Source organism: Anopheles bellator, chromosome X (assembly GCF_943735745.2).
Source record: "Anopheles bellator chromosome X, idAnoBellAS_SP24_06.2, whole genome shotgun sequence".
NCBI lineage: Eukaryota > Metazoa > Arthropoda > Insecta > Diptera > Culicidae > Anopheles > Anopheles bellator.
Genome location: NC_071287.1, coordinates 3,318,213 through 3,332,792, shown reverse-complemented (window position 1 = coordinate 3,332,792; position 14,580 = coordinate 3,318,213). Strand labels below are relative to the sequence as shown.

Genomic DNA, 14,580 nt, shown 5'->3' with positions numbered 1-14,580 from the left:
GTACTGCACTGGTATGGCTAAGGTATGAAGGATCCAGGTTTGTGAAGCTAAAAAATCGGGAAAACTACACACAGCTCCCCACATCCTGTGTATCCTGGTGTCCTACTCTTCTCCCTGCCACAGCGACTCACTCACAGCCCGTGTAGTAACTAACTCGGTTGCGGGGGTTGGGTGTTTGTGTTTCGATCAGGATGAGGTGCTGTGCCAAACGGCCTGACTGTCCCCTGCCTTGGACCTAAAAATCGTTCAATCTTTTCGCGGCTGGTGCTTCATCGTTTATCACGCGTTGACTTCGCTTGATCCGGTAGTGTACGATCAGGATGATGACGAGGGCAACCGGAATGACGATCGCCATCACGACGCCAAACGACACGCCGGTGTTGCGGGCGACATACTCTTCTGCACCTGGAACGGGGACAGACGGGTAAGCGACCAGCACGGGGGGGGGATCTAGCGAGGGACTCGCCAATGGGTGGTACGGTGATCCCCAGAGGGGAGGGAGGGGGGGGGCTCTCTGTCAGGCCAAGCGCTGTCTATACACACCGCAGCTGGAGTAACGGGCATTGGCATTGCTGTGGTGTCTGCCTGTGTGACTGTGAGCAGCGACTGTGGGCAAGGCTCTACTACTAGCTTATGGTGAGGAATTAGGTAGACCCATGATTTCGTGTTAAGCTTCCTATGCAACTCCAGTGCCTCTAGGTCTTCAAGTCGGGTTTGAGAACTCTACCTGCTGCTCCGAATTACCGGGGCCCCTACAGTGAAACTGAACTGTCCTTAAAAGTAATGTCTCTGATATTCTACATTAAACAAAAAGAAATTGGCCCAGTAAAGGCTCGACGCCCTATAACGCCAGTGTGAACTCGTGTGAGCGCGCGCGCGCGCATGTATGGGTGTGTGTATGTATGTCAAGATGCTAGTGTTAGACAACGGCGCTCGCTGCGTAGTTGTGTATCGACGAGCCATCAGGCCCCTACACCTCGGTGGAGCGACTGTCGGTGCGATTGGGCAGTCCGGTGTTCTGGGTCAGCGGCTGGGTCTGGCTCGCCGGTTGCCCCTGTCCGGCGTAAAAGGTGCGGCCGATGGGCGGTAAGGGCGACAGGTTTCCGTTTTGTGGCCGGCGTTGGTTGAGCGGCGAGTTGTCCTCAGTTGCGAAGCTGCTGGCGCGGTCGATGTCGCTGAAGGTGGGACTGTAGGCGCCGTACGCATCGAGTGGCGAGTCAAGCTGTTGCTGCTGCTGCTGCTGCTGGTTCAACGCGGCCTGCGCTTGCGGCGGCGGCGGCGGGTATCCCTTTGGGTCGTCGTCCTCCTCCTCGTCCCCCTCGGCGAACATGCCCGGCTGGAGCGCGCGCTGGTTGCGCCGACCTAGTTGTTTGCGGTGATCAGCCACGTTCTTATAATCGATATCGTTTGCCACCCTCGCGCTATAGTCACCTCCTTCCGAGGACGTGATATCTTCCTCGTCCAGGTCCAGCTTTTTGGCGGCGAACTGAATGTTCGGCTTGCCCTCGAGCGGCTCGTTCGTCCGGTAGCTGCCGTCGTAGTTGTTCGTCTTGCGAATCGTGTTCTCGTCGTACTCGCTATCTTCGCCTTTGCGTAGCGTGGCCCGCGACCCCGACCGGGACGGCAGCGGTAGCCGCCAGTCCGGATCCTCCTTTCGCTTGCGCTTGCGCAGGCAGTACACCCCGCAGACGATGCACAGCATCAGCGGAATAATCACAGCAATGACAATGCCAATCGCGATCCAAGCCGTACGGCGCGAATAGAACACACCACCTGCGCGCAAAGACGAGAGATGAATTGACTGAGGTGAGCACTGTTCTGATCGGTGGACGTGTGTTAGTTAGTAAATAGGTAGTGTCCTGGCCCGGCGAGACACATTTTGCAAGCTCAGCCAATAACGTGAAGGAGTTGCAATGCAAAAGCAAGCCCGAGAATACCGAGAAAAAGTCGCGCAAGTCCTTGGGCACAATAGTTAGTGGTACATCGGGTCGGATTTTCGAACAGGTGATGGTGTGGATTTGTGTACCGGTACATCACTGTACATCAGTGCTACACGGCAAATCGGCCCCAAGTAGTGCTCTGCGCTGGGAGGCCTATACTTACGCAAGCATTCGGTGTAGCCGTACTCGGGCACGTCCCACTGGCCGTTCTCCATGCAGATGCGGCGCGGATCACCGATCAGGAAGAATCCCTCGTTGCACTCGAACGAAACACGGGCCCCGGGTGTGAACAGGAAGTTGGACTTGCGCCCGAAGCGCGGTGTCTCCAGGATACCGCACGATATGACGCGTCTGGACACGAGGCGAAAAAGGAAAAGCGAAATGTTAACGAACGGGAGCCCACAAATGGGTAGCCATGGCGCGCTCACTCACTTATCGTTCACCGTCTGTATGTTGACGACGCTGGCGTGGTAGTTTTTGGTAAAGTGCGCCATCTCCCGGCTGAGCGACATCCCGTAGTCGTAGCGGCACTGGTAGCTCTCACCGCACAGCTCCTCCGCCCGCTGCACATCCTGGGTCCGGTTCGGTGGCAGAAAGAGGCTTGGTTCGCGCACGAAGTTAGGGACGAACGACGCGTTCGCGAAGTAGCTCGACGTTCGTCCAAACTCCCTAGTGAACAGGGCTTGCCCCACGTTTTCGACCTCCCGATCCGACAGCATCCCTGCAAAGGGGGAGAGAGAAAGAGAAATAGTGAGAGCTGTACAACTAGCGACCAGGAGGTCTGGGTGGCTGGGTGAGCCGAGCTACGTACACCAGATGCCAAACTGTTCGTGTATCGTCTGGAAGTTGTTGAGGTTGGGTGTCACCACCGCTCCGCCCGGTGTCGTCAGGTCATCCGCCATGTCCCAGCTCCAGTTCCCGAACAGGCCGCGTGTTTTGTTCTGTTGGGGGAGGGTGTAAAACCAGTTAGTGGTTGAGGGAATCTACAGTCTACGTAGGGTGCCGCTACGTACGATGAAGCTCCAAGGTGTGTAGACCCGCGCAGTCATGAAGCCATTGTTCTCGACCACCTCGACGCCGACGCCGGACGAGAACATGATGACGACCTCCGACTGGTTGAGGATGTAGGTGGGCGTGTAGACGGTGACGCCGTGGAAGTGCTGGAACTTGAGGCTCTGCCGGTCGAAGTAGATGCGCCGCTGGTCGGCGAACACATCCAGCCGGTAGCGCCACTGGGCTTCGCGCGGCCGCAGCCGCACCTCGATGATGGTGGACGTGTTGCCGCGCGCCACCACCGACGTCAGCTGGGTCGCCATCACCGGGCCGTGGATGTTGCGGGGCACCTGCTCGAACCGGCCCTGCACGTCAATCCGTTCGCGCCCGTTGTTGCCGCGCAGCAGCACGAACTCGCCCATCCCGTTGAACGTGTACTGCAGGCCGTCGAACGTGACGACGTGCGGGTCACCGAAGATGCCGGCCACACCGGGCGGCTGGTACGCGATGCAGTCCTGTGACGGGCGCCGCTCGAACCGGAACGTCTCGCAGCCGACCGCCTGCTCGTCCTGCCACATGCAGCACGAGTAGTACGGGCGCACGTCGTGGAACCAGGTCGACAGTGTCGGCACCTTGTTCGCCTCGTTCCACGGGATCTGCCCGATGTTGTGGTTGCGGCGGGGCCGCGAGCCCCACATCTGGTCGTACGACAGCATCAGGAAGCCGTTGCGGTCGTAGCAGCACTGCTGCTCCGAGCCCTGCACCGTCGGTTGCCCCGAGCGCACGCAGTGGATCGCGCCACGGTGCTGCAGGCAGGTCGGGTTCGCGTCCCGGTCACACTCCGGGTCCGGCAGGAAGCGGCCCTTGTCCAGCAGCGCGTGCTCGAGCGTACACGGGCAGATGGCCAGCTCGTGGGCGAAGTCACGCAGGAACCGGTCCGTCCGCAGCCAGTTGTCGCAGAGGGCCCGCGGCCAGTTGCGCCCGTGGATACGCTCCCACTGTGCCCCGAAGTACCACCCGAGCGGTATCGGCTTCGACCACAAAACGCTGCAGAGCAAAGAGCAAGAGAGAGAAAGAATTATCAACGCTAGAACGACCAGTAAAAGGGTACAAGGGGTGCGACTACGTACGGCGAGATGCGCAGGTTGTTGTACTGCTCCGGGTTGGTCAGGTTGATCTGGATGAAGCCGAACTGCATGTCGACGGTGCGTGTGTTGTCGCGGTTCCGGTAGTTGGCCGGCACGATCGTGTACACGCCCGTGTTGGTCAGCTGCGTCTCGAGCATGTCGATGAACTCGAGCTCCGGCCGGATCGTCGCCTCCCGGTAGCCCCACAGTGAGATCTGCACGTTCGCGTTCAGGTTGGTGGTCAGGTTGAACCGGTTCCAGGTGATGCGTATTTCGGACGGGGCGCGCCGGTGCACGTCGTCCGTCTCGAAGAAGATCCGGTCGGTGGCGGTCGCGGGCGTCTCCACGAAGTACCGGCCGCGCCATTTGAAGCGGTCCGTCCCGATCGATATCTCGAAGCGGATGTAGCCCTGCGCCTTCAGGAACGGCTGGATGCAGATGGCCCGGTTCGTGTCGACCACCGTGCCGACGACCTCCTCCGTGTCGAACCGACAGGCCACCCGGTCCTCCCGGGTGAAGCACGGCCCGGTGATGTTCACCACCGTGCCGCCGAGCATGTTGCCCGACTCGGGCGCAAACACCAACGGCAGGTGGGACGCGTCGATGTCCTTGTTGCACGTGCCGAGCATGATGCGCTCGTCGATGCGGAAGATGTGCCGCCCGGGGAACCCGTTCGCCCAGCCCCGCCCGGTCAGATCGCGCAGGACCGACGCCTGGCTGTACGGCTTGTACTCATACGCTTGCGTACCGTTACCGGCGTTAAACCCGATCTGAAACGGCACCGGATAGTGGTTAGTGATACTCAGATGATAGCGAACCTCCTCGGCGACGGCGACCTGCGATGACCTACATAAGCCGGAACGCCACCCTCGCCTCCGGTCGTGTCGCCGCCCGCTTCCGTGTGGGAGGACCAGTTGATTTCGCCGTAGTTGAAGATGGCATACGTGTACACTTCATCGGTCGCCAGCACCATCTGGAAGCTGTTGGTCTGTGGAGCGTAAGGGAAAAGAGAAAACCTGCCAGTGAGCCAGTGCCCTGCCAACCGCTGCCGGTTGTTGCGCGTGACGGTTGACTTACCCGGAACAGCGAGTTGTCGATGCCACCGGCGAAGCTCATGTTCTTCCAGGTGGTGATAATGACGTGCTTCGGGACGAACGTGTCCGATCCGACGACGCCCTCCCGGATGTCCCACATCACGCGCTCCCGCATCTCGACTCCCGGCCGATCGGTGCGCGTCATCAGGTCGCGCTCCATGCGGAAGTACACGCCGGGCGACCGCTGATCGTGGTCGGTCTGGTAAATGCGCCCGATGCGACACTTGGAGAAGAAGATCCCGATGAACGATGGGTCGTTGCGGCGCGGCCAGTCCTTGATCGGGAACGACAGCGGGTAGGTGTAGTGCTCGGGCGGATCGGAGAACTCCAGGAAGCCGTTCATCGACACGCGCGTGTAGTTGAAGCGGAACCCAAAGAACGGGAGCTGGAAGTTGAAGTTCTTGTGCACCTGCGGCATCGAGGCGTGGATGTCGCGCTGCAGGTCACCGGTATCTTCCGGGCCGCCCCGGTCGTAGAATGGGTACAGGAAGTTGCGCCGGAGCTGGGCAAGGCGGGCCGTGTTGATCGTGTACCCACCGTCGATGCTGTGACTCGGTGGCTCTTTGGGCTGCACGCGATTCAGCGGATCTGCGAAATAGTGTGGAATGAATTACAATTACACGGTTTCCAAACGCGGCCTTAGCCACCAGGGTTAGCTCTGCGACAGGCCGGGCGGAAGGGAAGGAGTCCACAGCGATTGTAATCACTTCAGGCAATAAATGGTACGGTGATGAAGTGGATTCACACTTCACACCCATGTCAAATATGCTTCCATACCGTAGGCCTCGCTGTTATCTGCAGGCTGAACTGATCGATATACGGAACTGAGCGGTCTTCAGCGGTGGGGGCAAGCAGCATAAAAAAAAACGGGCGGAACACCGTATAAGGCAACATTGCAACGAGTTGCGTAAGGCCGCAGAGGCGAACAGCGAGGCTTGTGGTGGAGCGGTATCCTGCGAACAGGTCACCCCTCTACCGTAATGGGTGGGACCGCGGAAAAAAATGGGCCCTTAATCTAATCAAAAACCGACCTGTCGAAGCTGCGCACAACTATGTGTGGTACGGGAACTTGCAGGTCTCGTTTTCGAGATAAGATAACCGATTCCTGAGCTGGAATCGGGCTCGGAATGTGCGAGAAAGAATGACTGTTTTTCGAACCTGTTCTTAATCGGAACAGTCCTTTGGCCGTCATCGAATTCTTTGCCTGTGCAGACTCTGCGCTATAGTAGCCGAAGGGACGAAGAGCGTTCGGACTTACCTTCCCAGTTGTAGTTATTGTCGGCCAGGTCGAGGCTCGACAGGAAGTCATCGTACATATAGTATTTTCCCTTCCTGCCTTTGCCGTCTCCAGTGCCTTCGGTTTCTATATCGACCGTATCCTCGTTGGTCTCGGTGTCGTCCGCAGATGGCGTTTGATCGTTGGTTTCGGCCGGCTCGTCCATTTCCGCTGTTTGATCGTCGCCAGTTGGTTCCTCGCCGTAGTCGTCATCGTCCGCGATCGGCCCATTGTCACCGTCATCGTCCTCAGCACCATCTTGCTCATCGGCCAATGCAGGAGTTGATAGGGTCGTTAGCGCTACCGCACATAGCAGTAGCAATAGTAACTTCCACCGCATCGTGGAAGTTCGACGCCAACGGTTGGCGCTTTCGAACTAGTTCACTTTTGGTCTTCTCAACACCCACCACTCCACGCCAGCTCAACGCTAGCGTATTTAACGGCCACCTACACCCGAAACTATGGTTTACACTATTCTCGATGCACTCGTTATTCGTCCACCAATCTTTTTCTGGCCAACTGAAACGCTAACTGAAACTAAAAAGACCCTTCACCAGCGCAGTTCACACAAGCTCTGAGTGGCATCGGCCACCTGCTCCAAAAAATGGCCAACCAGTCGGGGCGTAGTCTTCTCGATAACTAGATACATTGGCAGATATTGCCGCACACCTGACGTGGAACGGAACGCGACACACTCATCGAGTATCAACCGCACCCTGGGCTAACTATGCCATCAGCGTACCGTCGGCCCCATGTTTGGCAATCGAAAAAAGATAACACCGCTGGCCCGATAAGATACCGTCGCTATGTTGGTCGCACAGACGGACTGCGTAGCAAAGGTACACCCTTTGAGAACCTGTACGGCCTGCGTACAAACCCTTGAACCAATGGCCTCCCACAGCCGTCTACGTTTATGGTACATGAGGGATAGGAATGGAAAACGTTTTGCGATTACGAAAACCGGTGCAACTTCCGGCGGCACCCTTTCCGAGCTCGCTGGTGAAATACAGTTTCTGTTTCGCTCCGTTCGCTCTCTACACGCTTATCATAGTTTTTGGCCCTTCAGGAGTTGTGCAAGTTGTCATCAGCCTTATCAGCACTGATAAGACAAAACGAATGAGGCATAACCTGGCAGAAAATGTTTTCATGACTCAGAAAAGTGCTTCTGAGAATATCCAATGACTTACGAGTCGTACGATTAGCTACCTTCTAAACTGATTCTCCTCCTCGAGAAGCACTGAGGGATTCCGCATTCTTGGCAATGGCAGGTCATCGGCAAACACGAGAGGCGAACGATGCGACGTTGTTATGTATTACCGAAAATAGCATACCCGTTACCGTTTATTAGTTAACGTTTATTTTGAATTATTTTCATTTTGGAGTTAAAGTTTTGCCGTTCATTCTCAAGACACGTAGCCAGCTTGCGTTGCCTTTCGTTTGTAACTTCCTAGGCATCGAGGCCTGCGTGGCCTGGTTTTGGCATCATTGGTTTGGCAAAATATCCGACTTGCATGCTTTGCAAACTTTGGTTGCTTGGTTTGGTATTAAAAATTATGATGATAAAAACGTTTGACAAGTCTGCTTATTCTTTTAAAAAACAACGTTTCGCTACAGTAACAGTAACTAGACTCAGCTGTAAGCCGGAAGACTATGCAAACGAAACTTACGGAATGAAGAGGGAGTCAAGTTTTGGTGGAAAGGGAGCGGGAACGGGAAGGGGTGTTGAGAAAGCCGAGGGGGATTCAAGGGCTAATGAGATCGGTTTACGGTTGAGTGAAATGTTTGGGAATCATGGTGTGACTAAAACAGCTAGTGCAGCTGGTGCTTCCACTGAGTCACGCTCGTTGAGTAACTATAATTCGATACGCGTTCGCAAACCTAAGTGCTCCGAGCCTACAGTCTGGATCGTTGTATTGCACTTACTCTAAGCACAAAATGCTTACTGCTGAAGACTCCTTATTCATTACAACAATCGAATGACCTGCTCTCTGTGGTACTGCAGATCATACCCGCTGTCTTCGACGCATCGCAAACGGAGCTTTCAAAAACGCAATTGCTTCGCAAACGTAGTGAAACATTTAAACAATATTTCGCCTTCTTCGTGCAACCGGACGTAAGCAGTTAGTATTGGCCCATAGCATTATGATTCATTATTCTCTACTACGAACATTGGCGGCTCACCTTTCCTCACCTATTACTTGCTTTTGCTTTAAAATTAGTGCCATCGTCGAAGCTACGTTAGATTTTACTAATCTTTCCTAACCAGTAGCGGTGACTTGTAGTATAATATATTAGCTTCCCTTTTCTATCTATTGAGTGAATAAATTCTGACTATTCGGTTTATTTGTTTGCTCGAAAGTTATGCATCGAGAACCGTGGGAAACTAGTGCCGGATGAAAGATAAACGGCCAATCAGGAAAATGCAATGCAAACAATGCTAACAGTTACAGGTTGTAAAGGGAAAAATGGAAGCTCAACGAAGATTAAAAACTGCAAATATGCACCAGTACGTTTAAAATGTAATAAAGTTTTGTTTCACTGTTTCTAACAATGTTTCGTTTACTTGCACTGTTTCGTTTTAGTGGCCTTCAATACAACGATATAACATGTGTGGTTCGCCAAGAGCTTGTCAATGGCCACCGACGACTGGGTTGTTTTGTTTTGGCCTCTGGGGAAAGTTCCCTCGAAAATTGTACGAATATTTCCATGATTATTCTACACTACTTAACACTCGCCCGCTGAACACCTTTGTCTTCGTCCACAAATGCTCGTATTCTTCATGCATATATAGGTTTGCTTACTTCCACCATTGCCGCTATCTTATATTGCATTGATTCTAGCCTTTATACCGCAATCCACGGGCTTAACACTGTCCATCGTTCATTCAATACCAAGTATCTGTTCATCTCGTTTCGTTAAACATGTAAACGATTAGGTGTTAACACTAACGCATCGATTGAGAGTTAACAAGAGAAATGGAGAAACAGAACATTCAAAAATGTTAACATGACTCATGTCCAAGCGTTCATCACCTGGCAATGTTGTGTGCATCGCAACAATCTTATCTTTCCCTCAATCCGGTCTTCCTTTTTAGCTGCAGCGCATAGAAACGCCAATGGACTAGATATAATAGTTTAACATCGAACCCCTTCAACGAACTTCAATCGGTTTGTTCACGCCTTGAAGATTTGCGGAAATGCGTTCGCTATTTCGCGCACAATCTGTTGATCGCTAGCGCTGCACTCCGTTTCCTCGCAAAAAATGCGTGTGAAGATTTTCATCAGATCCTGCTTTCGGTGCTGATGCTCCGGGTAGTTGGTGTTGCGCAATATCTTCCTGCACAGTTCGAGGTACCATTTGCGTATCTGTTAATATTATTATGTTTATGTTAGCTGTATTTGTGATATGGGTGCAAAAAATAAGCATCACATTGCAAACTAAATTGAAACGCGTAGCCACACTTACTGGCTCTCCAGCCGACAGATCCGACAGTTGGCGTACTAAGATGTCGATCAACACCTTGTTATCATTCGTGTAGAAAATAGAAGCCGTTTCCGGACGGCTGAAGAGATCGACGAGCATTTTCAATACAGGATTTATGTTCACCGGGGTGTGCCTAAGCGTGTGTACGGGGTCCTCTATTGAAGGCAATAGTAAAAAATGACAGAAATTTATTAATTTAATTTGTGCTTGCAATATACCCAAGCCAAACTTAGTACCTTCACGATTGATCAGTAGCAGTATTTTCTCGGTAAACGTTTTGGCCGTTTTAAACTGTTCCACCGCCTCCAGCACCACGTTGTCGGCGAAGTTGTCGAATTGCAGATTGAATGACAGAATTAGGTTAATCATAGTATCTGGTAACACCTCATGCGTGTCGCACTCGGGAGGCGTTTCGATGAGATTCAGCAAAAAGATGACAAAATCCGCCCGTAAGTGATCTACAAAAAAATCCGTTACAGAGAATCCGTTAGAGAGGAAGTAGGAGCAGCAGGGAAAATCTGTTCGCGATTTCGTTCTCTGTTAAGCGCACCTTGTTGATTGATAGTCATCCGGCGGCCGATCGAAAAGATGATGATGAGCATGTTCGCCAGTTCCTGCAGTTTTTCGATGTTGCGCGCATTCGATACCATGTCCTGCACGAGCTCGAGTGGCAAAACCGAACCCAACAATATGTCGACGGTAGTGTAGTCAAGGTGACACATCGCCCGAAACGCTTTCAGCAGCAACTTTCGGATCGACCAGCGTGTCTCCATCTGGTAGTAAAGTACGAGGTTAATGATGCCTTGGTAATGATCGCACGCCATCTCGCTGCGACATATTTTGGGATCTGCATCGTTCAATATGCGTATTAACTCGGTCAGATACTGGCTGATGTCGGCTTCGTCTTCGTGCAGCATCCACGTGCGCTGCTCCGAGTCGTTCTTGCAGTCGGACAACTCGGCAAAGATCACGCGCAGCCGGTGGGCGTCGTGCGTTTGGCTCAGCAGTGCATCGGTCACGTCGAGCGGCGATGCTAAATGCAATGCAATCGGTTCAAGATAGTGCTGGACAACGGGTGCTGGTAGAAGTGCTTCCAGCTCGCTCAGCATGACGCGCAGCGCAACGCAGGATAGTTCGTGGCTGAGTTGGGTGCTATTACGGATCGCGTCTACAATTTGATACACTTCCGGTGGTTCAATTTTTACCGCTGGGAGTTGCTCCAGCTCAACACGTGTACCTCGCGTTTCGTTGGAATCTGCTTCCGCCACGGTACTTTGTTCTTCAAATGTTTCGGGTCCCGCGTTACCATTACTGGGAGCATCCTGTAGAACACAAACACTCGACGCACTACCCTCCGATGGCGTAATTTCTTGCACCTTTACTAGTGGGCCCGAACCCGGCCTTGGATGTGAATCATTCTCGCTCACGGTAACATCGTCGTTGTTGGTTGTTTCCAGTTCTAGCTCGTGGTCGGTGTGGTTGCCTGTTTCCGGTCCTGCCTCCGCAGCCGACTCGTCACGCGTCACTGCGTCTTCTTCGCCGTCCTCTCCAACGCGTGATATTGCAGTAATTTCGTCGCTTGTGGTGAGCGTCGCCGTCGTAACAGTATCGTGGCTGGTTGCTTCTGCCTCCGATGATACCTCCGATGACAAGGTGTTACTGTTGACGGCTTCCGGTGCACTGGTCGAAGGGCATGGGTCTTCCGACTGTACTACTTTAGTTACCAGCACACCCATGCTCGGGCTTTCCGAAACAAATTGCGGCGGTTGGGCTTGAGCACCCTGCACACCGATCGCAGGGCTCGACTTAGACTTTTCTGTCATTGCTCCGGTGGTCATTGGCGGTGGCGAGTACCGAGGACCGGAATTCACATGCAGAGGCGCATCGGCTGAGCAGGTTGAGAGAGACAGTGAGTTATAAAATTATCAGCCGAGTCGTAAATTCATCTCATTGATCATCATCATCATCATCAAAGAGAGTCATAAAATCATTAGGTTGAAAGGATCAATGACGACGCCAACCCCACACGACTACTTACCCAGATGCATTTCATCCTGCCGCTCTAACTGCTTGATGTGCCCATTGGCCAGCTTCAGCGGTGACGGTGGCTCAGATTCGCTATCGGAAGGTTCATACTGCAAGCGTATGGGAGGATGCATGGCATTCGCATTGTTGCAAAGGATGAATGAAAAATTTGAACCGTTGCCAATTGGACAACATCACGAAGCGCGTGGTGGAAATAAATAGGTTAGCAGATCATGTACGTGATTGCAGTCCGTACGCCTTGTCTCGTTTACCTTCAAAATTTTCTCCAGCTTTCGCTTCTTCTCCACCAACCGGCCAATGAGTTCATCGCGCCCGATAATGCCGTTAATTTCCTTCTCAGTCGATAGTCGCAACGATTCGATGCTCGATTCGAGAAAACCGTTCACAAAGTTTGGATTCACCTGGAGCATGACAATCCGTGCAAGAATACATGATTAGAAGGGGTTAGAAGTAGTCAGTAGAGGAATAAAATATGTAATTTACGAAATGATTCTTTCTGCAATTCTGTCCCATTAACCTCTTCAATGATAACCCTCATTCCAGTCTATTGAACCTCCACCTTCTTAAATTCTAGCATCTATTCTGGATAAAGTCGGCAAAGCTTAACAGTGTAAAATATACAGAAATGTATCCTCAAACATTTTTGTATATTCTTGGTTTTGAACGTGAAACGGTGAAACTTCGTGAGCATCATGTCTGCACACCGATCCACATCAAACGATGTGGAGATTAATAGTTTCAGCAACGCAAACCAGACGAAACATCCCGTCATGGCATGTTTCGGTCCTCTAGATCTCGTAGCAGCAAGCCAAGTGAAAGAGCTACGTAAAAACGGAGCAACGACCGTCCAATAGCAACCTAAAATGAAGGTTTATTAGAAATGCATGCTGTATCGATTTTTCCACTCTCCAATGCGGCGTAATAATATGTTGCCTATTTGTCTGCGTGGAGGATATGTGTCAGATCTTGTTTGTTTTTCTTGTGCGCTCTGCTTTGCCGCTTTATTATTCAACATGGTCGTCTTATAAAGGATTCGAGATGAGTATCCGGTAGAATTAAGCTTTGAAACCGGCAGGCCCCCGGCCGACGGCCCAGCACCCAGTATGCTTACCTTCAGTTTCATCACGTAATTTGATGGTACGAAGCCAACGTTACCCTTCATGCTTACCACCTGCCACCAGTTTCGCTGGCGGGCGCTCGTCTGGTGCAGAATGAAGTATTCGCCCTCGTCGAAGCTGATCGTTTTCGGATACACGGCAGTGAAGTCGTATAGAGCCTTTAGCATCTCGAAGGATTCTTTACGGAGGAAAGCTCCACGTGCAACCGACGTGTAGCGGTGTAGGTTTTAAGTGTCCAAAATAAGCGTACAAATTTCGTAAACAGTTCGCCGAGTGGTTGTTGGATTTTCGTAGAGCATGGTTTAAGGAAGTGTTTTACAATTTTGTTTTTGAAAAGATATAAAAAAAGGGAAATACGGAATGAGGGAGAGATACGATCACGTTCGGTTGGTTGTTGTTCTTACCACCTTCTTGAAGGACAGTGTCAGCCATTGTGGTCGCTTTTTTTGCTGGTCTGAACGATGGTGCGGATTGATTGGCGAATGAGTGTGCTTTGAAAGGTATGCTACGTTTAGGAAGAGAGGCAGCGAGAAGTTCTCTGGCAGGGAAGAATAAACACTATTACGCACGCACGTACCGTACGAGGACTGGGATGCTGTGTTAAAATATGAATACGCACGAAAAAAGCACGTACACACCGTGTCGCTCACAGAAAACAGAACATTGACTCTGGCGGGCGGATAGCAATCGACGAGATGAGCATATTTTTGCAACGCGTGAAACACATATTCCTTCCCGTCGTTTCCTGATGGGCCAGTGCTAAACGAAGCCGTTTTCACTCACAGGCCTTTGCGAAACTTTCACCACTTTTACTGTTTGCAAACGGATGCTTACTGTTTTTTTTATGTAGGTTCAATTTGTTTCAAAAACAAGCCTGATCCTGATACAAGAAACACGAGCATTCGTGTGACGAGATATCCTTTCCATTGCAGATTGCAATTGTCACTGAGCGAGCACAGCTAGGCCGTCCGCCGAGCCTCCGCCTCGGATGCTAGGGCACGGATGCTACGATCGGACCGTCGTCCCTCAATCTGCTTTCGGGCGTGAACATTGATTAGCAGCGGGCGATAGGTAGCTGACCGCGGTGGTATTCTCGTAGCAGCACATATCGCCAGAGGTGAGCGTGACAACGGTACATTGCGAGCCAGCCGGAACCTTCCTGCATACTCGTGTCGAGTAGTCTACGCGTACTGAAGGAGTATCCGCAAAACCCTAGATACGAGGGCCCTCTGCTCACAGATCGATGCCCTACAAGTACAAGAACGCGTGCGCGGCGACCATTTGACGTTTGTCGACAACTCGTTATTCACCTTACTACGGCAATGTAAACATGGCCCGTGGAACGGTACGCACACAATTTGCCCATCCACGCGAGAAGAAGTTTGTCAATGGTTCGTTTTTTAGTTACCGCCATTAGCTAGCTTTTCACTTTCCGGTACACGTTCAGAAAATCAATGTTGATGGATGACCAGAAAAACAAAACACTTTTTGACAGCTGCTTCA

The 14,580-nt window shown here is 52.1% G+C and overlaps 2 protein-coding genes across 2 annotated transcripts; both read right to left on the bottom strand.

Annotated features, from left to right (window-relative positions):
* Positions 1-258: 258 nt before the first annotated feature.
* Positions 259-6,770, bottom strand: LOC131214093 (protein mesh). Its single transcript, XM_058208453.1, has 9 exons — positions 6,413-6,770; positions 5,138-5,742; positions 4,911-5,048; positions 4,064-4,830; positions 2,954-3,980; positions 2,752-2,881; positions 2,373-2,661; positions 2,104-2,291; positions 259-1,773 (listed from the first exon to the last, which is right to left on the bottom strand). The coding sequence occupies exons 1-9, from the start codon at positions 6,768-6,770 to the stop codon at positions 971-973; spliced, it is 4,305 nt and encodes a 1,434-aa protein (XP_058064436.1). The 3' UTR covers positions 259-970.
* Positions 6,771-7,830: 1,060 nt separating this feature from the next.
* LOC131213188 (NCK-interacting protein with SH3 domain) lies at positions 7,831-13,602 on the bottom strand. The gene is made up of 8 exons (XM_058207181.1): positions 13,482-13,602; positions 13,071-13,255; positions 12,211-12,360; positions 11,952-12,048; positions 10,464-11,801; positions 10,150-10,371; positions 9,896-10,068; positions 7,831-9,795 (listed from the first exon to the last, which is right to left on the bottom strand). Exons 1-8 carry the CDS (start codon positions 13,507-13,509, stop codon positions 9,604-9,606), a joined length of 2,385 nt encoding a protein of 794 aa, XP_058063164.1. The 5' UTR covers positions 13,510-13,602; the 3' UTR covers positions 7,831-9,603.
* Between the last annotated feature and the right edge of the window lie 978 nt (positions 13,603-14,580).